The sequence below is a fragment of the Anguilla anguilla genome, chromosome 5, assembly GCF_013347855.1.
Source record: "Anguilla anguilla isolate fAngAng1 chromosome 5, fAngAng1.pri, whole genome shotgun sequence".
NCBI classification, from domain to species: domain Eukaryota; kingdom Metazoa; phylum Chordata; class Actinopteri; order Anguilliformes; family Anguillidae; genus Anguilla; species Anguilla anguilla.
Genome location: NC_049205.1, coordinates 34052980 through 34080171, shown reverse-complemented (window position 1 = coordinate 34080171; position 27192 = coordinate 34052980). Strand labels below are relative to the sequence as shown.

General features: G+C 43.1%; 1 protein-coding gene across 6 annotated transcripts in view; it reads left to right on the top strand.

The window, feature by feature from the left end:
- Positions 1-27192, top strand: part of chd9 (chromodomain helicase DNA binding protein 9) — a 101353-nt gene that overhangs the window by 18571 nt on the left and 55590 nt on the right. For 4 of the 6 annotated variants that reach the window (XM_035419057.1, XM_035419056.1, XM_035419055.1 and 1 more), the window contains one exon: positions 20401-20861. In XM_035419057.1, the coding sequence (XP_035274948.1) occupies positions 20401-20861 (461 nt within the window). Of the gene's footprint in view, positions 1-13808; positions 14800-20400; positions 20862-27192 lie in introns of those variants that run through there. The other 2 variants (XM_035419061.1, XM_035419058.1) reach the window with 1 other exon arrangement.

Sequence of the window (27192 nt, the reverse complement as noted above, 5' to 3'; positions counted from 1 at the left end):
TTGTGTTCTAATAAAGCATAACATAACGTCAGCAAATAGGCTACATTTTTTTTTCTGCTTTTGACCTTACTAGCGCCAGGGCCACCGGCAAAAAAGTTCATTTACAGCCCCGTTCAGATCTCCATAATCTTATGTTGAACCATTCTGAAAATGTGTGCTATTTAACAAAATTGACATAGTGTACTCTTGTTTTCCCATGGTCAGGTGTAGGCTATACCGTGTGAACACAATGGCTTGCTGCTTCACGCCACTGCTGCTTACCCTCTGAGGCAGCTCCACTAACTAGGCCTATTTTCCTGGGAGAAAAATAATTGTCGTAGTAACTGGTGAAAGCATATATAGCATACATGTTGCGCTTAACCCCTGACCACACACCACTTGAGATGTTTGATGAACGTGGGTCGTGCTCTGCCCAATCCCACAATTCCCAGTTGCCCTCCCTTCCCCATCCAGCATGGGCTCCCCCACAGGTGAGAGAGTATCAGCTTTGCAGTTAATCCGGTCCTAACACTTGTCCTCGGGATGAGCTGCACACCCACGCTATTTTTTTTTTCAAAACCCGGACCGTCCATCACTGGGCGCCTGACAGAATGGAGGCCTTCCTAAATCTGGAGGATTATTGGTGCAGATGAATGGCGCCGACAGGCTCTTTAAAAGCTGATTTGTGAGGAAAATTGGCATTAGCCATTTGTTTTTGTTATACTTCCCAAGTTCTCTCTCTTCCCCTTCCTTCCCATGCGCCTGATGGCCTGGTGCTGTCGCAGGCCTGGCGCCCCGCGAGTGACGTCAGCAGTTCCCCCAGGGCTGAGGCTCTGTGGAGGAGTCTCATCTTTCATTGTGCAGTATTTCTGCCTGTGTGTTTGTGCAGTCTGTACTGCCTATGACTCTATTGGCCTTTCTGCCTGTGTTTCTGTACTGTCTGACCATCCCTAGTGTCTAGCCTGTGTGTGTACAGTCTATCCTGCCTGTGTTTCTATAGGTCTGACTGCCTGTGTGTGTACAGTCTATCCTGCCTGTGTTTCTATACAGTCTAACCATCCCTAGTTTCTATAGGCCTGACTGCCTGTGTTTTTGTACAGTGTAACCATCCCTAGTGTCTAGATACTGCCTGTGTGTGTACAGTCTAACCATCCCTATTTTCTGTAGGCCTGACTGTCTGTGTTTTGGTTTCAGGCTGGGCAATAAGGCCAAACTATATCATGATATTTTTCATATTATTGACAGTAGGACGGTATTTGGTTTTCAATAAAAAGTGCATGAGAAGTAAACTCAAATTTACTGTAACTGTTGATAATAAATAAATAAATAAAATGTTTTTTGAGCATAATAACAATCATTGCTGCCATGCGGCATATCGACCTTCATCTTTTTTCTTTTTTTCTTTGATCATACCTGATGCATTAGTAAACATCCACACTTTAGAGACCGTGTGAAATCCTCTCAGGAGAGAAAAAAAACACTTCCATTGGGTCATGATATTTGTTTGTTTGTTTGTTTATTTAGATCCCCATTAGCTACTGTATTGTAACAGTAGCTACTCTTCCTGGGGTCCCCATAAATCTTTTACATACTTCAATACAGAAAAATACATCAATACACATCCGTAACATTCATACTCACAATAAGACTCACAATACATAACAATACACTACATAACAATACACAATGCGTAACAACACACATTAGCCTACATAACACAACCACTAAGACACACAACAACCAACAACAACTCAATGCCTGTCAATACATATGATCGCTCTATATAGTAATTTCATCTCTTAAATAATTGAGTAAAGAAATCATTTAGCAATTCATCCTTTAAATCACAAATAAAGTGGGATGGATAGCTCTCTACCACCATTTAGCAACTCATCCTTTAAATGACAAATAAAGTGGGATGGATAGCTCTCTACAACCAAGAACAGAAAAAATCTTCTTCAAGAACAGTAAAAAAAAAAAAAAAAACTAGGCCTATTCCTTGTGTGAACAAATACAATTTTAACTTTTTTTAAAACTTGTTGTAGCCTATTACTTTCTGAAATCAAAAAACTTGGTAATGAATTCCATGCCACCATTGCTCGATAATGAACTGTTCTCTGTATTAAACTAGTTCTACACTGAGACAACAGAAAACGACTCTCAGATGACTGGCGAGTAGAATAATGTCTGTCTGAAAAAAATGATAGGTTACTATAAAGTATTTCTGGGATTTCAGTTAGGATGATATTTTTTAATAAAGCACACTAGAGAATAATGCATCCTGCATTTTACACTTAACCAAGCCAATTGATTATTCATTGTACTTACTCTTGTTCGATATGGGCAGTGAAGAGCAATGCGAGCTGCTTTGTTCTGAGCTACCTGTAACCTGTTCAAATTACTTTCTGTTGTGTTGGACCAAATCACTGAACAATAATCTAACTGTGAATACACTAATGCTTGCACTAATTGTTTGGTTAAATAGATAGGCATTAATTTTCTACAGTGTTTTATAGCAGCCATGCCTCTGCCCATTTTTACCACCATTTGATCAATTTGGCTTTTCCAAGACATTCTACTATCAACAATGATCCCTAATAGCTTTGCTTCTGTTACTTGTTCAATATCTATATCTCCTATAGTTAAGTGTAAAGTTGGAGCGACTTTTAATGAATATTTTGAACCAAATACCATACATTTTGTCTTTTCTATATTAAGAACCAATTTATTTGCCGTTACCCATTCTTCTATTCATTTTAATTCTTCATTTAAAACCCTACCAAGTTCTCCAGGTGTGTGTGCTGATTTATATATTGTGGAATCATCTGCATACATATGACATGAGCAAAAACACATCACATGATCACAGAAAAGAAAGAAAGATGATTGTTATTATGCTTGAAAAAACATTTGACAGGTCTGATCGTTCATATGGTTTATTCCCCAGCCCTTCCTCCAGGTAGTCCTTAATATTGTAATGGTGCAGCTAAATGCAGCCGAGATTGAGTGGTTTCACCGCTGGTGTCACTTGGCTCCAGTTCCATCATGTGTTTCCACAAACGTCTCCACACGTCATGTTTGCATGGTCACGTCTTAATGAAAGGGTGCGAGTTTAATTTTAAACGGTTTCATTCTTCTTGGGATTCTGTACAGTCTGTACTGCCTGTGTTTCTGTACAGCTTCTACTGCCTGTTTTTCCAGTCTGTACTGTCTATGTTTCTGTACAGTCTATAATGATGGTGTTTCTGTACAGTCTGTGCTTCCTGTGTTTCTGCAGGCCTGCCTTATTTTGTAAATTTTCTGCATGCTGTGCTGCCTGCATTTCTACAGTGTCTACATTTAGGCTAGTTGCTTTCATAAAGTTGTCAAAAGGATTATATACTCATTGAAATAAAAAGCCTTGAAGAGCCTGTGGAGCTGTTCAGGTTGCGGTCATGACACCCCAGGGAATTTTAACTGCAGAATTTAAATTTTTGTATCTATTTCTTGAACATACTCGGCCCCTTATCTATCCCCTTGAACACACTCAACTCCTTATCTATCCCCTTGAACACACTCAACCCTTTCTGGGGTGCCAGTGGCTAAACATGTCTTCTTTGATTGAACAAGTAAATTAACTGCATTACGAACACTGAGGTAATCTGTTCCTTTCATTAAACCTTAATCACCAGACTATTTAAAGGCAGATTGGGGGCCAAGAGTTACCCCCCCCCCCCCCCCCCCACCCCCCCTCTGAAAACTGAGACTGCTACTAACGATGACGTACTGATGACTGTATTTGTAAGGGCTTAACATAGAGTACCAAGCTGTACTTGGTGGCTGGCACTAAGAAATAATTGCGGCCCAGCTATAAATATCAATGCAGCTTGGGTGAAGAAGCCCTCTTTGAGTGCCGTTTTTAATACCGCTGGTTTGCTCGCTTCCTCGTTTATTGGCGAAGCTAAGGCTGTTTGAGAGAGAAGGCTGTCCGCGGCTGAAGATGCGTGACTGGATGCCTCTGCTCATACTGTAGATGTTTCATATCTGAATGCTTTCCCGTCGGCCCGCGTGAGTTGATTTATGGAGACGTGGAAGGTATGCCTCTCTGGCAAAGCCGCGGCCCGTGAGGAGATCGCATGGGGGTGTCGGGCTGCTGCCTGCTGAGTAGCTCTTCTCTCAGCCATACCGCCTACGTCTCTGGCCTCCTGTGAGGGAAGACCCTTCTACCGCCTGTGTTACATTATCCAGCAGATGCTCTTGACCAGAGTGACTCAATACTGGAGAGACATCAGTGCATTCACAGTATTAATATGAGCAATAGTGCCGCACCTGGCTGACAGCACTGTCCAGCGAGTAAAGATGTCACGGAAGCACTTCAGAAAGTATGCACACCAATAAACAAAATGCTTCTTTCTGAATGCATACATGTTGCATTCCTGACAAGACCCCTAAGAAGTGAAACATAAAACAATAAAAACGTACCCTATAACCATAAAAATACCATAACCTGAATTAGTACAAAAGGTGGGTGTGCTACAGGGTGGCACTGTCAGAAGATAGGTAATGATTCTATTTTAGGACGTTTGCTGTGGGGCAAATGTAGACTGGCATCATGACTGGGAGTGGCAACCACACAGGGAGGGGTTAGCTAGTCAGAGATTGACTGGAATTGGTGGAGCTCTTCTATTCACTGCCTTGATAGCTAGCACCAATGCTTTAAACTTCATGTGAACTGTAGCAGGTGAACTGCAGCCAGTGCAGTTTGTTTGACTTTATTCAGTTTTTGCAGTCCCTGGGCAGATGCACAATAAGGTGTACAAGTGAGGTGAGGGGATGTGTGACTTTGAGTACATCAGTCATGTGACTAGATTCTGCATTCGCTGCAGGGTTCAGAGGCCCAACCAGGGAGACTGGTGAGAGGGGAATTGCAGTAGTCTAGGTGTGAGAGCACCCTGGCCTGGATTAGACGCTGTGTGGAGTAGTTGGTTAGGATGGGGCAGATTTTTTGGATGTTACATATAAAGAATCTACTCACCTGACTCACTGCTGATCCTTGGACTGAGAAGAAGAATTGGCCATCCAGGGTTACCCCTAGGCTTCTTGCAGTAGATGAGCTTCAAGTGAGTTCTACTGTACCATCTAGATTAAAGGAGAGGTCTGTCAGTGCTGAGAACTTGGAGAGAATGTATGATGGTCAACTATCCATCATTAGATGTCCTGCAGGCAAGCTGAGATGCCCCGTCTCTATGTCTAATCTCCAATAAGGCAGGACTCCTACTGCATCCTCCAGGCAGAGAATACGCTTCCACCGGCTGTCCCTCCCCCATCTCCATCCTCCAATCAGGGAAGCCTGGCCTTTTACCTGACCTTCAGGAAATGCCTACAAACAATGTCAAATCCCTGTCCAAATTTCTGTCAGTATCTTCACACTTTAAAACAATGTTATTTGCCCAATTCACAAAGGTCCCCTGGGCTGCCAAAACATAAGGGGGAAATGTAAAAAAAAAAAGAAGAAAACTGGGAAGTGTAGTAATCCTCTTCATTTTTTACAGTATTTATTTTTTGCAGCATTTTTTAGTAACAGCAATGTTATGAAGTTTTAGTAGCCTAATTCTGGAACAACTGTACTGAAGTGGATGTATTACCTTTGATATAGAAATGGAGTGGAGTGGTATTGTGACCAAACCAAATTTCATTTCACAAGACAAGGAATAAACCATGGGTCTTATTATATATTTTTCTTTTTCTTGGGTTTTGTCAATTTCTTTTATTTTATAGCAAAATGGTCAATCCGCTTGCAGTTACTGCACCTCTTTGTTCTTTAAATTACATGCCCTGACTGCTTCATTCAGTTGATTGTTTCACTTTGAGAGACCTTCTCAGGGCTTTGCCTGCATGGAAAATTCTGAGGTGGCCACCACGATCAAATTTAATGCCGCCTCCTCAAAATTGTGACTGCTGTCTGCTTGAGCAAACATTATAGACACAATCGCTGAACACCGTGGATTTCTATCATTTGTAACTGCAATGGCGGCATTATTCTGATGTGGCGGTAATCATCACGATGCACCAGGAAAGAAGAATGTAATAATACAGTAGCTGTATGCACAGAGTTGCTCTGAGTTTGCTGCATTAAGACAGGCAAATCTTGTTTTTTTTGTGCTTAAGTAAATGCAATATTTTATATTTTATAGGCTACATCCTATCAGTTTAATGTTTTCAACCAGTGGTCATGCTAGCTCATGGAGCCTAGCATGACCAAAATCTGCATTTTATGCTAATGCACTTCCGTTGTGATAAACTATTTTTGTTATAAAATGTGCCAACTCAGATAATACAATAGATTGGCTAGCCTATATGATGTTCATAATCTTATTATGGCTCTTAATAGGCTAATAAAAGTGGGGTGAAACTGCAAGGTTAGTGCATTCTGATCAGTACTATTTTTTGGCTCACAGGCTAATAATATTGAAAAGGATTTTAAATATTGGAGGATTTCTGTTTTAATTTACTCATGTTGAGCAAGCTAGCTGGAGCGTGACAACTGGTTTTTGACTTTTCATTCAAATTAGGTGCTTTTCTTTGGAATCATTGCTACCAATGGTTGTGTAATATTCCGATCAATAAACAACACAAATGTCAGACACCGAAAGATGATTGGCTCAGAGAAACAGGAGTCATTATTTTGTTGCCGTTCAAGTCTGGGTCATTGCCCCTTTTAATCTTAAAAAGAATTGGAATGTCTGCATTATAGAACCCAGTGTATTTTTCCCTCTGTTTTGGTTCTTCCTTGCATGGAATGAGTGGTCCCAGTAGTTGTCTTGCGTTGGCCACTGTCCACTTTGCTGATATAGCCTTTAGAATAATTTTTTTTTTTTTAAAGAGAGGTGGCCAGGAGGAGAATGAAGATGGCAGATAAAAAGACTAGTACAGTCATTATCTGATCATTAAAATTATAATTCACATTACTAACAAGATATGGTAAATTTGATGTGATCACATGATTACAATAAAGTACCACCTCTGCCTCATTTTGAGCCAGGAAAAAGCTGCTGCAGGCATGATGCAGTTCAGAATGGCCTTCAAGGTACCAAATGTATATAATGTACAGATTTGTCATGCCTCATGTCACACCAGGGTAATGTCAGAACATCACGGGCTAGCAGTCAAATGCTAAATGTGAAAGCTCTCACAGCGTTTTCTGTTTGGACTGGAGCCAGGCGACTGCTGGCCCAGCATAAAGCAGGCTGGTACACCTTTCTCAAATATCAAGGATTGGTTAAATTGGTTCAGTTCAGGAAGCATTGGTGCAGATCCTGTCCCTTTTCTTCTGTCAACCATACATCTCTTGCCCTGTCTTCTACTTCTAATAGCCTAGGTCTTATCAATGGATTTAAGCTTCTCACCTGGGTTGACAGCGTCTACAGTATATTTACAGAAATGGGGGTTTAAGATCTAGTTCAAATTATTCATTATTTGTTACAAAGGTTTTAAAACTAGGCTATATAAAATGGATATGGGATGCTTTCAGTATGATGCAGTAACATGAGAATAGTAGGACACAAAGGGCTACAAGTGCCTTTGGTTAATATGCATTTTCTGAACATGCTTATACAGGCAGTGTAGAATGTGCACCTACACTGGCCAAAACAGTTTCAACATGTTCCGTGTATGGCTGTTGTTTTGTGGGATCATGAATGAAAAAGTATAGCTGCATTGTTTGCATAATAGAAAGATTCTTTTTGCCTACATATTTTCAATGGCATGCTTGAAACAGATTTTGATTGAAATTGATTAATGAATTCATTTAATTGGAATTAAACTAATTAATCTTCAAATTTGTCAATGTAGAAAAGCATTTAAGGTTGTCATGTCTTGTGTTTTTATGGGCAAGACATAATGAGATAATTTGAAAAGTGCAATTTCAATAATAACTAGAAGAGTGCACTCAGTAGAGTGCAGATCTCCACCGGGCGTGTTAGCTTTGCTGATGCAACAATAGAGGCTACACAATCAATGCAACCAGACAAATACAATGTTACAAGTTTTTACCATGTGCCACTGGAAATCCCAAAAACGCCGATTCAGTGAAGTAACACTAAAGGTGGTGACATGTTAGCTAATTTCATTCATATCAGCCACGATGTGTTAGACAGAGCTAACGTTGACATTATAGTGTGGCACTTTCGTTTCAAATCTGGACAGGAACAATCTGGACAGGAACAATTCCAAAAGACCAGTGATGTAAAATATCAATTTCAACGTCAAAATGCCAACAAAATAATTGCCACAGATTCAAAGATTAACGTACCCCATTAGTTGGCGGATTATTTTGTTGGCATTTTAACGTTGAAATTGACATTTTTCATTTCTGGTCTTTCATTCCAAACGGAAGCAGTTGTTGATCACTTGTGGCCCCTACTGGCCGGTTAGGAGGAGTGAGGAGTTAGCACTCAATGTATTTCAATGGACAATGATGGAAATTAATTCAAATAAAATACTTGTCGTTGACCGATTTGCAAAATATTCGAGAATTCAGCATGCACAACAAGTATTAGGCTGATTGGCCCAGTAGTATGTGAGATTAGCTGCAGACATGTCACACACACGCACACACGCGACCAAATGCATAATCCCCTCCAAGCTCTCGCCTGGCGGAGATAAATAAAGCTTCAAGCAGCAATTAAGGGCCCAGGTACTACAGTGCCTCTGTGTGACCAATTCTTTTGTTTGTTCAATACAGGCCCATTGCTGTAATGTTCCCCACAAAATTTGGTTGAAATAGGCTATATACTGTTGTTTTGGAGTCATTTAAACCTGGTATAGTGCCCCCAGGTGGCCAAATTTCACGAAACTTAGTGTGAGCTCCCCAGGGCTCATGGTAAGCATGTGTTTGATGCCAATCAACAAAATAATTGCAGACGTCTGGCCACTCTTCCTTTATTGTGCCTTCATCACCAAATTCGTCAGTATATTGTGGGCATATTATTTGGTCGCATATTGTTTGTTGTTTTTAACAACTTTCAAAGAAATTGGTCTATGGTCAAACCATTTTTTGTAATGAGCCACACATCGATTTGTATTGGCTTGCTGTGGCTATGTTGGCTGACCTAGTACTTATCTTTTAGAAGCTTTTGATCCGTGGACAAATTTCATGGTGATCTGTTCAACAGTCTAGGAGGAGATGCTTAAAATGGGTTTTTCAACAAATTAGAAATGGTTGAAAATCCAGTATGGTGGAAATTGACGTTGGTGGGTGTGTTCAACTCAGCAGGGCCTAAGGATTATGGAGAAAAAAAGAATCTTGACTCTAGGGCAAACGGTTCAAAAGTTACAGGCGCAAATCTAGCATCAGGTTTGGCCTGTTATTGGTGCTAGAGGGGTGGATGAACTGACCCCAAAATTGTTGTCTGGATATCTTGGCCTTTCTTCAGTGTGTCAAATTTCACAAAAAGCCACCACTCCCATGGCAGAACTAAAGAACTATAATAATAGTGAAAATTTTTAAAAAATGAAATAGGTGTCTACACACCATTGGTGCTTGGCTCCTAATATTGTACTGTGAGAGGAATAAAGGTATTTAGCATTCATTTGTTTTTGTCTTTAGGTGAGCCAGTACAAATACTCAAATCTTATCCAAACCACAAATATAGTTTAAACAAAGCAGTTCATAGAGCTCACAGCTCAACCTTGCTGGAACACACAGCCAATTTAATCAAGTTCCTTGAAACTCCTGAATGAAGACGTGATGAAATCTCACTGAATTTCTATCCCCAAGCCAAAAATACCCTGTCATTTTGTCATTTCGGCTTCAGTAAAATTATGCTTTCAATCTTCTTTCTTTCTTAAAGTCTTCTGCAAGTTGGTTTTGTTTGTGTGAGTAATTGTACAAAATATTGAAAGGCTTATGAAACAACTGCTGTGTTGCAGAAAGAATGATTATAATTTTTTAAGCACTGCCGTTTTATATTGAAATAGAATAAAAAAATTACAAGAAAATCTTTTCTCATATACATTGTGCACTATCTAGGCTAATAGTATTGTATCATAACTTAGTCAGGTGTTAGGCTATATGCAGAGATGATCTATAAATGATAATGAAAGATTTATATTACCAATATTGTCCTTGTCTCATTGTGCACCCAGAACTGTTGAGCATTCGAATAAGCATTAGATTTTGGAATTGAATCGACTACAAGCATTTATTAAATATTTATCTGTTAGGGGGGATGACCCACCACTTATGTATTGAATGGGAAACCCTGGCTGTATCAGAATCTCCCTCCTAACTACTCAAAATATGTGCTGTCTACTAAGCATACTGCATAATGTTTAGTACTTATTTTTTAGTAAGCGATGGGTAGTCTGCAACAAATATCCTCCATACTATTTTCCAGCCATACAGTGGAAGTGTCATAAGACGATCCTCACTTGCAGCCATGCCCATGTCAGTGAAGATGCACCTTGTTTTTAAAGCAAAGCTGCATGTCATATTTATGGAACCAAAATGGCTGTTTAGTTTTTGAAAAGTATGCTTCCAAATATACTCGAAACCCCAGAAATAAGTAGGCCTATATCGTGCTGGGATTTTAAGTACGCTACGTTTAGAGGAAATGTTGCCTACTTAACAGATTATTCTCATCCAGTGTACTCAACAACTATTCTTGATAGTAGGCCCTAGGTGTAGCCCCTGACTTTCCAGATCATGCCAGTGCCGACCTTGGCACAAGTGTAACCCTAGGAAGGGAGGAGTTTAGTCGGCCATGATGGGAGCGCCTCGTCGCTCACCAGTGACCAATGCTGGTCAATCAAGGTAATATGCTGATTTTCACTAGTTACTGTAACTAGCCTATGTGAGTGATAAGAAGCGGCGGCTGAAATTGCATGCTTCTTAAGACAGTGCATGCTTGCCTGTGCTCTACCAAATTGATAATGGAGATTGCAGGATTGGGTGCTGATAATGTAGCCATTCAAAATTTGGAGACAAAGCGGAGAAAGTATTCAAAAAGAAAAAGCTTTTCAGCCCAAATCAGCATTATGATGCTGATAAAGTACCAACAATGTTAAAAATGGACACACCAATGTCATCTCGAAAAATATTTAGCACAACATGCAGTTTATCCTGAATGACAGTGCACCCAAAAGACTACAGTAGACCATTTCTAATTGAAGGTACATCAAAAATGAACAGTGGGGTTTGATGAAGCTTCATCTGTTTTCAGTTCATACCAGAATTCACGTAAGACAAGCCTGGTAGAGATGTTAAAAGAACCGACCCCTAGAGCTGTCTAGGGTTTCTAGATACAGCTTTCTTCCCTGTTAAACAGGTTTGGTCACACAAGTGAAGTTGTGTGCATTTTTGGTTGAGTTTCTTCAGAAACAACCTGTCATTTAAATCTCCACCGAACATTAAATTTATAGCAGTATTTCTGGATCCCAATGGTTTCTTCCTCTAGTCTTGGTGATCCATAGTCCTACGAAATATGGCGATATCTTTCAACCATCAATTGATTGACATCTGATTCACTCCATTCAATGGCTCCAGCTTTGTAATTAAGTCTTCTGTTTAATTAAAGTCAAGATATTGGAGGAGCTAAGGAGCAGGAAAATCTCTTTGGAGAAGTCATTGTGGTTCTTAATTAAGCGCAACACTTCAAAAACTGCTGATTATTGATTAAGCGTGTCATTACAGTACAAATGATGCAAATTAATTTGTAGTCCTAGTCCTTATTTCAGTCAAATGCATTTTTTTGGAGAAAAACCATTGCTCTCTGTATTGTGCATATCTGACAAAATTATTTTTACTGATTTATCTGACATCCCCCACAGAGCACCCCATCCCCTTTGCAGCATCCCTACCCAACTGTCCCAAGAAAAAGGGAAACCAAACATAAACAGAAGAATTGAATAATATTAGGCCAATTTGGAAATAATAACAAATCCATGAGAGGTTAGTTTCAAAACACTTAGGCTACTTAAGGTGGCACATATCCCTTATCCAGTGGGCATTAACGGTGGGAGCTGCTCCTCTGAAGTTCATTAGCACTTAGCCATGACCCAACATGGCAAAGACTGTATGCATATATGCATGCATGAATCTAGTTGAAATATACTTAAGCGCAATCCAGTTCTATGGAATGAGTGGTCCCAGTAGTTGTCATTTAAAGACTAAACTCCAGAATTCTGCTGATCCAGGGAACAATAATAGATGAAAAGAGAGCCTGTCTTGCATGTGTAACATGTAACATCAGCAACAGACACAAGACTGTTCTTTAAGAACTTTTTAAAAAATAAAAAATTACCCTGATTTTCAGTTTTCAGTTCGGAAATTATCAGTTCGGCCTCTCAAGTGTCACCTACTGCTATGACTGTGCTATGTACGAGGATGTTTTTACTCAGGAGGTAGCAATTTTTCACTAGTCCCCAGACTTCACAGTGCTATAGGAGAGCTATAGCATCACTCAGAGGAGAAGCTCATCTCTCTCTAGTGGCATGTGGGCATTTGAGGCGTTGTGGGAAGGAAAATACAAGGAAACCTTAGCCTAGGTAAATTTCCCCCAGCCCAGCAGGGCAAAGGAATAAGCTATGTCAGGCTGTGGACTCCCGGTTCCAGTCCGCTAATTACTGTGCATATCCAAAGCTGAACCAGTAGTTTGCTGACCCTTTTCCTGAAACTGATCCAGGGTCAGTGCTTTTGTCTGAAAACCCATTTGCTTATGGAAAATTCTGGTCGAAAAGTGAGGAGTGCAGTGATGCAGCCCTCACCCCCAGCCCACACTAACCTCCAGTCTTCTGGGAAGGCTTTATGCTAGGCTAGATGTTGGATCACTGCTTCAGGGATTTGCTTCCATTCAGTCAGAAGAGCATTAGTGAGGTTGGGCACTGATTGGACGAATAGGCCTCGCTCGCAGTTGGCTTTCCAATTGATGTTGGATGGGGTTGAGTTCAGGGCTCTGCAGGCCAGTCTAGTTCTTCCACACTGTCCTCGACAAAACCATTTCAATATGGACCTCGCTGTTTGCCCAGGGGAATTGTCATGCTTAAACAGGAACGGGCCTTTCCCAAACTGTTGGGGAAGCACAGAATCGTCTAGAATGTGCTGTTACTGTAGCATTAAGATTTCCCTTCACTGGAACTAAGGGGCCTTGCCCAAACCATGAAAAACAGCCCCAGACCAAGGGGTGTCCAGATACTTTTGGTTGTTAGTGTGTCTAGCAGGGACTTTCTAGCTTTCTAGTTTTCTCCTTTGAGCAGCTAAACGAGTTTCCTGAGGAATGCCCAGCATCAGTCACAATTCCGAAAATGCGTAACTTGTTTCAACGGTATAGAAAAACTAGAATTTGGTCAGATTTGAAGTAATGGCTGGAGATTAGTCAATGGAGCCACAGAGGCATGTCTGTGTGTCCTTGCTGCCGTCTGTCCAGAGGCACTGTCTGCCGCTAGGCTACATGTTTTAAGAGGACCATTGGCACTAGCACTACATCTCCTGAGAGTCGCATGCCATGTCTTTCATCTGAAGAACTGGTTTGATCAGTAGTCTTTTCCCCTGGTCAGTTTGTGGTGCATTTGATTACCTTGTGCTTTGCCACGATTTAAGGTAGTCATTGCTTTGTGAGTGATTTATAGTCTTGTGACTGAACGGATGTGCTATCCACACAACTGGTTTTGTGTGTACACACACCCGCACACACACACACACAGATAGATAGAGAAGGGAACACAGCCACCTGCCCCTACAGACTGCACCACATAAAGCATGTGACAGCTTCTCTTATTCTGTTAGTATGGAGGCAATTCCATTTTATGCATTAGCATACTGTACACGTTTGTGATCCATATGGAATTGTTGTTGAAATCCGGTACTTTTGGGGTTAAATTGTGAAAGTTGATGTAATAACTGTTAGCACCATCTGCTGGCCCACTTCCTTGCACAAAGAGCGAGAGAGAGAGCGAGAGAGAGAGAGAGAGAGAGAGAAAAACGAGTCTGGATTTTAATGACATCTCTAATATTCATGCTGATGCATTTTGCTGCTTTGTGCTTTCATTTTCCACCGCTCTGCCCGAGACTCGCGGCTCGCTCCTCGGCAAGGGAGAGGGGAGGGGAAAGAGGGAAGAGCAGGAGAAAAAAAGAAGTGGAAAAAAGCAAGAAGAGAAAAAAAAAAACCGAGCGACCGACCGAGCCAGCACAAAACCCTTTTGTGTACAAAGTAGGAGCAGCCTACCTTTTTCGGCCCGGGATGTGAAGGAGGAAGAAGCAAGCGAAAGAAAGCGAGACAGAGAGCGAGAGAGAGAGAGAGAGAGAGAGAAAGCGAGGGGGAGAGAGAGAGAGAGGGAGAGACCGAGCGAGCACGCGCGCCTGTGTGCGTTTCAGAGCGACCGATCGGCCGCGGCGGAGGGGGAATCGATGAGAAGGGGGGGAGCGCGGAGGCAGGGAGGGAGAGAGTGACGGAGCGCCCGATCAGAGAGCAGCAGAATGCCACGCACCTCGGCTCCGCGCGCCGCAGACTGAACCCGCCAGCAGCCCGCCAGCCGCTAATGCTTTCCCCCTGAGCTCAGCCCAGCGCGGCGGGAAGACGTGGAAGTCGCTGCCGTGGTAGAAACTGCGCTGGGGTCGGGGGGGGGAGGGCGGGGGAGAGAGAGAGAGAGAGAGGGAGGGCTCCGAAGAAGCAGCTGAAGGGAGAGAGGGAGACACGGAGAGAAAGAGAGAGCGAGAGTGAGTGAGAGAGAGAGAGAGAGTGAGAGGGAGAGAAAAAAAATTCCGGCGAAAGGGCAAGGCTTTTGTTTGGCGGCTGGGGAGAGGAAAAAAAAAACATGTCTTCAGTGAAGAGGCCAAGAGGAAGGGTAAGTGAGTCGCGCGGAGAGAGCCAGGAGGGAGGGAGGAGGGGTGATTGGGCCGAAAGGCTGACGGGAACTGAGTAACCTTCCATGCTACTGGCTCACGCTGCAGCCGCCACCATCGCCATCTTGTTACTGCTTTTTTTTTTTTTTTTTTTTTACCTTTCTCCCCCTCTAGACTCATTTGTTTAGCTGCAGTAGGCCTTAAGGTGGCACGCTCGCTGTACTTGTTTGCTTTTCTCTCCACACTTTCTCGTTCCCTCTCTTCCTCTGGCTCCTGCCCCCCTCCTCTCTCGTTCGCTCTCTCTCACTCTCTCTCTCTCTCCTGCTCTGTCCCTCCTCCGGTGCCGCAGTTGATCCGTGTTCACGCTATCGGGATGTCACATGTGCTCGAAGCGTCGGTCGCAGACGGGTTTCGCTGTGTGAAGGGGGAGGGCCGCAGGGTTTGCCACCACTTGGGCTCACGGCACCTTTGGGTTTCGTTACAGCCGAACGCGTTCCTCGGAGCTCGGAGAGGGCCGAGAGATTCGGATCACTGCAGTGCTGGCAGGCTGTAATATTAGTTATTTATAGACGTATTACACAGCTGCAGCTCTGTTCTTTTGCTGCATTTTTCCTCTCTCCTTTTCTTTCTATCTCTTTTTTTCTCTCTCTCTCTCTCTCTCCCCCTCTTTCTCCCTCGTTTTCCAGCTTGTTGTTCCTTCTTTTCCTCCAGCCGTACTGGATTAATGAGAACATTCCAGTGTGGGCCAATAATTTTCTCTAACAGCCTCGGTACCACGCACGTGAACACCATAATACGCCTCCTGTTTATCTGCTAAATGAATTGCTTTTCATGCCCCCCCCCCCCCCCCCTTTCCGACGGTTCCGGTTAATTCTTGTTATTTACTACGTTTAGATAGCAACTGGCCTTGGAGTGGTGGTGCGTCTATAACACGTACAGCTTAGTCATTTATAGACGTTGGGCTGCAGTTCGAGGGATTGACAGTAAACACGGGCGCAGTGTGGTGTGCTAGCAGTCAGTGGGATGTTTACATCTCTTGTTTTTGCCTGTGCCTCCGTCCATTTTGTTTTGTCGGCGTTACGGACGTTCGGTCCGTCGATGTGTCGGTCCTGCCTCCCGAACCGCCGCGGCGGAGGCCGGCGTTAGCGGCGCCGCGGAGAGCGAAAGCGACCCCGGCGAAGTCGGTCAGGTGCGAAGAGCCCGCCCACGCTCGCGTGCGCGCGCATACGAGCACGTGCGCGTTTATGTGCGTGTTTAAGACAACAAAAAAAAAAAGCCTGCGTAGCTCAGTCAGGTCTTTCTTTAAACCTAAACCTGTGAGAGAGTAAACCTGTGGTCAGACAGAACCGCTGGTGCAACTGTCGCTCTTTATTTTTAGACGAGGCTGGTCTCTCGGCGTCTAAAGATGAGCTCCGTTCAGGGCTCATCGTGGCCTGCTGCACTTTGCCATGTAAATGAAAAGCCTGGGAGGCACTGAATCTTCCATCGATCGGCGTCAGCAGTAAATGGAGACGGACAGTGATCGAAATGCATGGAAGGTTTAAAGGTGTAGATGTAGGCATGCTCATGATATCAGCAGCGACCAGGATTTAGCTTTCTCCGGGGATCCTCGATGAGCACTTTGGCTTCTGCAAAAAACTTAAGGATCAGTTATGTCTCTGATGATTCAAGTCAGTTTTTTTTAGGTTGCTGTTTTAGTAAGTCACTATTTAGGTTGCTGTTTTAGTAGGCTAAGTTTTCATTTTCGGTTTTGTAAGATGGCCTGTTTATCCACTGTTGACAGTAAACAGTATGCGTCTGGTGATAAGTCATTTTACACTTGTGTAGGAAAGCCATTTATTTCGGATGTAGCCTAAACATTTATTGTGTTGACTTGTGAACTTAGAGGTTTTTGTTTATTGATAACCTTGGTGCAGAGGTTCTCAAATTGGGATCTAGTGACCCCAGTGGTCTCTGAATTAGGGAGCAAGCTAATATCCTTCATCACACACAACTACTGTTGTTCATTCAAAATAAAAACCCAGAAGGTGAGCTGTTTCTTTAAAACTAGTGGTGCCATGCCCTAAGGCCATTAAAAGAACAAGATTATGCCCATCAGAAAGGACAGTAAGGCTGTATATAGCTAAGGCTTATCAGACTAACTTTTCACCTCTACAGTGAGACAAGGAAATTTTGCACGGACATTGCAATTATATTACATTAAGTAAAGTCTTGTGTTGTAGAACTGTTAGCAAGTAATTTCAATTGTGCAACGAGCCTTTAAATTGATACGTTCCAGTCAAAATCTATAATCGATTGACAGCCCAATAGATGATCGGTTTCATGTGTAATAATATGCAAATGTTTTTGCATTGGATAAAACAAACGGCAGGCTGTAATCCTCTGGTTGGCAGCTTGCGATGTTCAGAGTTATTCAAGCACTTTGCTCTTGGGTTCAGATCAGTATGACCCTGCTGCTATATACTTTAGCCACTTCCTTTAATAACCAATACAATTCCAGCTGTATAGCGTCTGTTATAATAGAAGTGTACATAAATAAATCTCAGGGAAGGTCTTAAAGACCTTACTTATGTAGGAAGTATGCAGAAGTGCACAAATCAGAGAAACAAGTCTTTGTTATGTAGCCTTGGCTAGGTTATATAACCAGGCCTTTGAGATATGGATCCAAGAGAATAGATTGTACTCAGGTGCACAAACTGTGTTGGTACAGGTATTTTCTGCCTGACAAAGCCAGTTTGGCTGGTATGTACTATTGGTAAGGTCCATATTTTTATTGAGCTGAAAAAACAGCATGCCCTTCCGCATATGAAATGGATTATCATAAAATTGAGAGGTTTAAGATACCTTATGTTAGGGAATGCTATTGCAAACTTTATTAAATTATGGTTAGTCTGGTCATCGTTAACAATGGAAATTTTGATATTTGAAAATAGCACTTGTGTGTACCTTTAATAGTAGGCTATGTGGCTGTAACTGTTTAAAGCAGGATCCAGGCAAAACTCCCTATACTGTATTTTGATGAAAGTCCTTGCTCACATGCTAGAAACATAGCCTATGCTGTAGCTTGAGCTACCACATCACTGGATAACTACCACGCCGCATAGAAGTCATTCATTCTATTTGAAATCTAAATGACTTAGGCTAATATTATCTGATGATACATTCTATATATTATATATTCTCTGTGTATGTAGGCTACTTGATCAGGGACCTTCATTCAGGGAATTTTGCTGTTTATTATACTTATGTCATGTTTTGACAAACTATTCCAGTGGCTAGAGCAGGATTTGTGATCACTGGTTACCAAACTTATTTATTTAAAAATGTATTTTTTAGACCCACAGTTTGCAGTCTTGTGTTGACAGTTAGATTTATATTTTTATAGTGTTTCCACATTGTATCAATGCAGATAAATTGCAAGTAGAGATTTTACTGTAACCAAAATAATAAATGAAAGAAATATTTTTTGTAAAACCTTAAGGGGTAGTTTTCCAGATGGACGACAGATGTAGCGTAGTGTAGCCTATATGTTGTAGGCTATCTGTATAGCTTTCTTTTTTTCCAGAAATTAAAAAATAAATAACTGAAATATTTCTGACATTATTTGCTAATGTCATTTAGATTTGGATTTGGATTTGGCAGTTTGCACTCACTGCATAACTGAGTGAAAATAAAGTTTCAGGATTTAGGTAGTAACACATGTCAGACTACTTTTGAGCAGTGTTATCTCCAAGAGTGATCTCGATGTTGCATGCAGTAACATTTTTTAAAGATTGATTCTGAGAATTTCCCCACAGGCTATCAGCAAAATCTGTTAAAAAGGCCTAGCCGGCCTTGAAATATAGCCGTGGTAAATATAGCCTAAATGTCCATACTGTGTATTTGAATTGAATTGTATTAGCCTAATTGTAAACATATTATTGTTAAAATTAGCCTGTGTTGTGATTTGTTATTTGCATGGCCTATTGCTTTCTTACCCACATGCAGTATGTTGCCTCCTCCATGCCTATCTTGCCCTCAACTTGTGCTTTTACAATACGCAAATTCAGCTCCAGAGCCCTTTAGCGTTTAGCATTGCATATTTATGTGCACTCCAAATAAATAAGATTGGAGCATTTATTCAAGAAAAGATACACATAGCCTACATTCAGGAGAGGGGTGTTTAGGCCAGGGTAACATGCTAGCTTGTGTCTTACGGTCTGTCTTTGAAATTTTGCCTGGTTAGACAGAGCCTCAGGCTGATCATTCAATACAGAACCCCTAACAACTTCAACAAAAAAAAGAAAAACTTGTTATTCAGGTTGGATTATATTAGCTAATGCAAGCTGTCATTCAATAAGTTCTGTTTTATTTTACTGTTCTTTTTATTTATTTGGTTGTTTATTGGTTGAATATGGAATTTGAATGCAAGCTGGCTAATTTGTAAATGGTATTCCGACTGTCTGCATAGCAAGGATTATCACAAACTGACATATGTTCTTCACTTTCTGTCTGCAAGCATGTGGTGTAAGGGTTGGCTAGAGTTAGAATTTCAACATAAGTGAGAAGTTCTCGTGCTTGTCAGCCAGTTCTGGCATTGGCTGTGGTTAACATTTGACATGCAATGTTTTAATTGTTGTATGAGTGAAAATGAAAGGGGTTTTGTTTGCGTTTGAACCTTCAAGCACACTTTGACAGATATTGTATTCCGTCTGTATACAGACGTTTTTCAGCACAAGTACAGTGTTTTGTGTTAAATTTGTGCTCTCAGGCGTAGCTTTGCTATGTGTTGTGTGTGTCATCCTGAAAATATTGACAATTACTAATTGCTAATTTTGCAAAATATGTGACAAGTTGGATTTTTTTGGATGCAGTGACTGATAACTTACATGTGCAGGAATATTTGCTGGTGTAAGGTAGAAGGTTGGGTTCAATATTGTACTTTTTTAAAAATGCACCATAACTCACAGTAATCGTCAGCACCTGGCTACGCAGTGAATATTTCTTTTGGCATAGGTTAATATAAGTAATTCTGTCAGCATTTAGGCCTACTTCTTATAATTTAAGTACGCGCCCCTACCCGATGGAGTAGATTGTAAAAGGAACGGCATATGGTGAATGCAGCACAATGCATATGAAAATGCAGAAGAGCGATATGCTGTGGCTAATGACATCATTATGTATGTGAGGCACGCTCCCTCTGCCCCCTCCCCCCCACTGGCAATAACATTGTGTATCAGTGCATTTTTCCCTCCCCGGTACGGCAATATGAAATTTCAGATATCTGTTCTGCCTTATATTAAATATCTCTGTGTGATTACTTGTCATGCGACGGATAGAGGAGGTAGACCTGGAGAAATATTCAGAGGCGGTTTAATATATTCATGTGCTGTAAAGCATATCAGCGACGATGTTTCTTTAACCCTTTGAGGAGTAGATTTTTTGAAATGCTTTTTTTTTCAGAATTTTTCAATGTCAGTGTTCTAGAACTCTGTTGCTTTCAATTCCCAGTAGTGATTCTTACATCAGCATTAGAATGTTCAATCGAGAACATTCTAATCGCGTGTTTCTGTTCTTACGCCTTAAAAGGGTTAAAATGCATTTCCTTTCTTTCCCTCCCTCAGCCCCCTAAAAACACGAATGGTTCCAGCAGCCACCCACGGGTCGCCAGCCCTCCGATGAAGAGCAGCTCGTCGTCCTCCTCATCCTCCTCTTTCTCCTCCTCCTCCTCCTCTTCCTCCTCGTCGTCGTCCTCGTCGTCGTCCTCCTCCTCCTCCTCGGACAAGCGGGGGAGGAAGCAGCAGCAGCAGCAGCAGCAGCAGCAGCAGATGGAGGTGGGGCCTGAGGACAAGCAGCTGAAGGCCAACCGGATCATCTCGGAGGCCATCGCCAAGGCCCGCGAGCGGGGCGAGAAGAACATCCCGCGGGTCATGAGCCCGGAGAGCTTCCCCTGCTCGTCGGACCGCAGGACGCACGGTGGCGGCGCTGGCGGCGGCAAGCCCCGGCCCAAGGAGAAGGCCTCCAAAAAGGCCAAGAGGGCCAGGATCGTACCCTCCTCCAGTCCCAAACAGAAGGCCAAGATTGGGTGAGTGGAGGCTCGCTGCAGTGCCTATTACGCATTCTTTTTTTTCTGGTCATATATATGATGATGAAGCACAAATGTGCAGGTTATCTATGTTGGGCTCGGTTGCTGTCCTTTGCTCTTGGCAACTCTGTTCGCCAGACTGCAGTTCAGACATCCGCGTTCTTTGGAGCGAGCCACTGACCGCCGTGGTTGAGCGAATTTAAACCCACTGTTAAACCCGGCCTATTGGAACTGCGCATAGTAATGACATTGCTCGTAACCTCCGACAATTGAAACGGCATGTTTGGCACAGGCTTTCGAGATCCGTCGTCCCGTTTGCGTTGTTACGAGCGTGATTGGCCTTCAGCACGGGTAGCCGTGCCTGCGCTCAGGCTGATCCAGCATTTGCTGAACGTGTGATCCGCGTTAAAGATCTGGGTCAGGCACCTCCTTTATTACCACATCGCTGTTGCAAGAGGAAGTGAATGTTTTAAGCTTGTATAAGCCATTGTAGAGAACCTGCCAATCAGGCATGTCAGGAGAGACAGTAGCTGTTTGTCTGCTGGGTTATGTGCCTCCAACCAGACCTTTGGAATGAACATGCGAGTTTCGTGGTTTCATATTTTCGGCTATTGGTTGCTTTTTTAGCTCGTGTCCTTCCTTGGTCTGCGGAGAGTCGAAGGTCACGGCGGTCGAGCGTATCCGGGACCGTGGTTAACAGAGGGTCCCGCGTCATCGGATCACGCTAGAACCGTTCCCCGGAGGGCGGGGTTGTCCCTCCTGCCGGGCACCCCCCCCCCCACCTCCACCCCCCTCACTTTCCCTGTAAGGCGCCATGGCGGCTCCTGCCAAGCTCCCGGGTCTGTGGGGGCTGATAAGCCGTAACGATCATCATCCAGCATTCTCAGAGCACAATAACCGTCATCAGCGCCGTGTGCCCTGCGGGCTTTCTTCTCACCTGTTTTTTTTCTACAATCAGACCCGATTGCCTATTGGGTCGGCGATACAGCAGCCAATCGGGAAGAGCGGCCTCGCAGCCGCCACGTGATCGCCCGGCTGCTGGTTGGCCGTCACATGGACCGCGACCGTGTCTTTTTTCCCCCGGAAGTTGTTTCACGCGGCCTCTGAATTTTAGAGATTCACGACCGCATCTTGAATGCATGAAGGGGGGAAAAACAAAAACGCGAAAACAATGGCGACGGGGCTGCGCGGAGGCGATAAATATTAATGCGCTCAGAGCTGTTTGTTAATTATCATCGCGTTTCATCTGCCGGCTTTACCTCCGAGTGACCTTGTTTTCAAGCGTCAGAAAGAAAGGAAGAGAGATAGCCGCGAGGGCGATTTTTGCACCTCAGGGGCGGCGCCTCCCATTTCGCCCGCGGCGACCGAGACGTCGGAACTGCGTCCGGGGACGCAGGAAGGGCACGTGCGAACGGCGGGGCTTCTGGGCGCGTACACTTCCTGCCCGGTCGCCCACCTTTGTAGGCAACACGGGGACTTCGACGGGGGGGGGCGAGAAATCCGGTTTTGATTATGAGGAGGAAGCGCGCGCGCGGTACCGTCGGCCCGGTTCGATGATTGATGGTCGTTTTCGTTGCGTCTGCACCTCGGAAATGGCTGAAACCGGAGACGCCGCTAATTACTTTTTCTCGGGGAGATGGAGGACGTTGTCAAAGCGGCGTTATTACGCTCCCACATAAAAGACGCGAAACGCGCCGGGGTAAACTGAGCCGCGGGCCTCTGCGGCTGTCCGTCCACTCCGGGGCCAGGCAGCGTTAGACACTGGGAGTGCAGGAGTGTAGAAATTTTTTGGTTTCTGATGTACAGTACAGAAGCAGTATTGGGACAGGTCACGGCAGTGTCCCCACACAAGCAGTGTTTAGGACATACAGCCCTGGGATCATCTTGATTTCACACCTTATTTTTGAAGAGCCCAGTCAAACTAAAGATAAACTCAACAGATGATCTTGTGCTGTCGTCTGAAATTTAAACAAAAAAATTGATTGACAGTCTGCTGTTGGGGACATGGTGTGGCTTCGCAAATGTGCCACATCAACACCACCCTGTCTGTCAGCAGTGCACTGCTACTGATGGGAGTTGATCCACCCCCCTCCCCTCCCCTCCCCCCCCCCCCCACAAAGATAGTCCCTGAAGACCCCTTTGCTAACTGTTCAGACTATTCCTCCCCGCGCACAAAGGAGGCTCTTGATACACCGCCGAGCCGCATCAGGTGTAGTGACCTGTGGCCCTCGCAGGCCTGTGACTCCGCCCTGCGGGGGCCCCCGAAACGAGGGCCCCCCGCGCTATCGCCGAGAGCGCCGTGCGCTCACGGTCACCAGCCGGCACGGCCGAAAACAAAGACGGTTATGTGTGTTTACCGCTTCGCTCCGTGCAACCCCAGGAAAGCCTATAAATAAAAGGGCCGCGAATTCTCCGCTGAGCCGCCCGGGTAATTTTAGCTCCTTTGTTTAGAAATTTGGCAGTATTTCAAAAACGGTCCAAACTCAAGCTCTGCCCATTTCTTGTGATATCGCACGGCCGTTCCAATTGGCGTGAGTTGGCGCTTTGTCGGACACTCATCCGGTGTCTAAAATGGACATATAATTCAGAGTGCTTAAAGGGGTTGTGTACATTGACCTTCTCGCTCTCAAAACAATTTACAGTAGTTGGTCTCTGTGTTGTAAACGTACAGTGTATTGTTTTTGTATTGCAGGGCTCTCTACCTCTATAATAGTGCTGTCTCTTCACTCCTTTAGTCTAGTGTGCACAATGCTAGCCCTGACCCCCTGTACTGTAGTGTACTATCCCTACACTCCTGTGGTGAAGTGTACAGTATAGTCTCTCCACTCCTGTAGTGCAGTGTACACAATAATCTCTGAACTCCTGTAGTGAAATGTACAGTATAATCCCTGCACTCCTGTAGTGAAGTGTACATTATAATCTCTGAACTCCTGTAGAGAAATGTACAGTATAATCTCTTCACTCCTATAGTGAAGTATACAGTATAATCTCTATAATCTCTGCACTCTTGTAGTGAAGTGTACTTTATAATCTCTGCACTCCTGTAGTAAAGTGTGCACGATAATCTCTGCACTCTTGTAGTGATGTGTACAGTATAATCTCTGCACTTTTGTAGTGAAGGGGGCATTGTAATTTCTGAAGTCCTGTCGTGAAGTGTTCAGTATAATCTCTGTACACCTGTAGTGAAGTGTACATTATAATCAGCATTCTTTAGTGAATTGTACACTATAGTCTTTACTCCGACAGTGTAGTGTACATGGTGCTCTCCCTGCCCTCCTGTCTAGTGTCACTCACCTGTACCTGCCCCTCTGCAGTCTCTTTTTAAGAGTAATAGGTTAGCGCTGTGCAGCTGCTCAGGGATCATTGTTTGTCGCAAATAATGGAGACTGCGGGAGTAAAAATGACTCTGCGTAGGGTTGGCGGTGCACAAGAAACAAAAAAAACAAAACGAATGCACATCGCCCAGGTTTCCTCCATGAAATATTAATGCGCACCTCTGCTGCAGAGGGACTAACCCTCCAGAAAAGTCATTGCTCCATTACTCTTGCGCGGCGCGTTCTCCCCGCGGGGTGCAGAGCCTGGGGAGCCGATAACAAACTCGCTGAAGGGACCTGCAGGGCGGATGATGGAGGTGGGCTGCGGCTGCACGCAGGGAAGACCCTGGAAACGGGCGGTTGCCGAGGAGAGGAGTAAACGGAGAGGCGGCGATCTCATCAGCGTACTGCAGAGCGCTTCCTTTTCAGCCGCTTAGACGGCTAACCAGCTCGGCAGTTCAAGGAAGGGCCGGCTCGTGTACTTTTTTTCTGAATTTGGTCTTCGAGCGTTACGTGGACCGCGTCCTGTGTCATCACGGCTTCATTGAGAACTTCGCATTCGCTGACTTTCGTTATAAGGGTGATTTAATCATGTTGGCTAATTCTGATTTTGCTACAACAGAGACTGGACTTTTTTATACTTCAAGTCAGCATCTGAATGACATCATCCACAATATTTCTGGAGTAATGGCTCTTTGAGGGCTCTTCAATGTCAAAATGGCTTAACATTAAATTGCGTTTGTCTGGGAATAACGCTAGCTATTGATCTGATGATTGGCAATAGATAGTGTTTCAACACCAGCTGACTGCAGCCTGCATCAAATCAGAAATTGACATAAAATATGTTATATACGTTATGTTCCAGAAAAAGCAAAAGAGATCACATTTGTTAGCTGAGGTTATCCACTCATGTATGTTAGCTTGTGCCCTGCGTAAATAATTAGCCATTACAATACCTCTGCTTCCTGAAGATCACACCAACCAACGTGGAATGCGGTGCTGTGTAGGCTGCTGTACCATGCTCAGCTTAAGTTGAGCTGTCAGTTGTTCTGGCTCAACCATTGCTATCATGCCTTTTGGCACCACATAATAAGCTCAATTTCTTTTGCTGGACAAGTACAGTTGTATAGCGTAGCGTAGGCCACTCATTTCAGTGACCTTGGCCTGTGAATTACTACTGGAGTGCTTATAAATAATTGAATGTCAGTTTCTATATAATACTGCAATGATAAGAGCTCCTCAAGACAGGTTTTTTTTTTCCTGCCAGTTTAAAATTATAAGAACTAAATGGAAACCCCTATGCTTTGATTCATCTGCGTGAATCTGTTATAGAAAAAACAGATGTAACCAAACTAGCCTATATGCTTTGGTGTCTGTTCATTCCTGCATACTATTTAGCATCTCCAGATCAACAACCTTGCATTGATCTATGTGCAGGTCTGTCATTACCCTAACAACTTTCTGGAAGTAGCCTAAATGAAACCATTGATAAATCACTTGAGTTTACCCTATCCTTGCAATGGGTTTATATAGACTAATCAAATTAAGACAGTGACAAAATGAATTAATTAACTCATTAATTAATTCGTAGTATATTACGAGGAAGGCAGAAAGTCATCTTGAAATTGGAACAGTCAGTTTTCCCACGGTTTCATGTCTTCCCATGCTGCAGAGAACATCAAGCTAAATTTAGCGTGCTAGAAATTTGCAATCCAAGCTAATAGCAGGACAAGGCAGGTACCTTTCCTTGTATCTGACTAATCGATCACATTGTGAATCACTTAATAAGAACTCATATGCATTGGCAAGAACCTCTTGCATTCGGGAGCAAAGCAGAGACACTGACATTCTGTTCTAAATAAATTCGGTAAGGTTTGTTTTCGATCAAATTGCACGTTCCCTTAAACGGTCTCAGTGCGTTTGATTGTGAAGGTAATTGCCACAGATGGATTCTATTAAAAAAGGAGACAGCTGCTATTGAGGAAACCTTATTTGAATAGTTCAACTTGCTAATGATCTAAGAGATCCAAAAGACAGAGTCATGTCGTTCACATTCACTGTGAGCTCATTTCTCTCTTATGAGTGAACAGAAGAGAAGAGGGTGGCGAGTCCAAATTCGGTCACAGAGGGAGGTTTCGTGAGCTACCTACTGAACGGAAAAGTCTCTGCCGCCTGCTTCCTGTTCTTTTATTTGCATTTTATTTACTTAAATATGAACAGGGATGTTGGAGAGTATTTTGCTTTCCGAGTAGGATGAACTACGGCTTGACTCTTAAATCCACTTTTTAAAAAGGAGAAAAAATTGAATGGATTTTTCATTTCTAGCTTTAGTAGACAAAATTAAAAAATTCAGGAATTACCCACTTAGAAGTCAATTTAAAATGTCAGTTTTAGATGATGGATGCTTTTTATACACAAAATGGAGCGAAGGAAGAGGTTCCTCGTGAGAGTGCCAAAGCTTTCCGTGCCAATCATGTAGTGTTTCCTGAAGCTAGCATGCTGTAGCGCTCTGCAGAAAGCACATTGGTGTTCAGTCATGCACCTGTGTCAGTCAGTGGGTTTCCTAGCTTCCTCTCACGCAAGACTGGGCTTAGTTCATTCGCAGCACATTGAACTTTTAATTTAGGCTATATGTGATTAAGGGGTAAGGATACATTTTGGGGGGCTATGTTGCCTAGACAAGAAACAAGTTGATACTCAACAGAAAGGGAAGACTCGCCACTGCATTTCATTTTTTTTAAAGAGTCACAGTTAAGGCTTAGAGATTTTATTTTTAAGGAGTTCTTTTGTAAGGTTAAGGATTAGACATTTATTTTTTAATGGGCAAATTCTTTTTATTTTTTGCAGTATTTTTTATCAGTGTTTCAGTTTACAGCCACGCAATCTTATCATTTTTCAGTTGTTGGTTCTTACCAACTTTCCCCAAACACAAACAGTAGACCCGATTTAAATAAAATGGCGTAACAGTTAGTCAAAACTTCCTGAGACATATTTGGTAATGAATGCAAAGTCTCTTT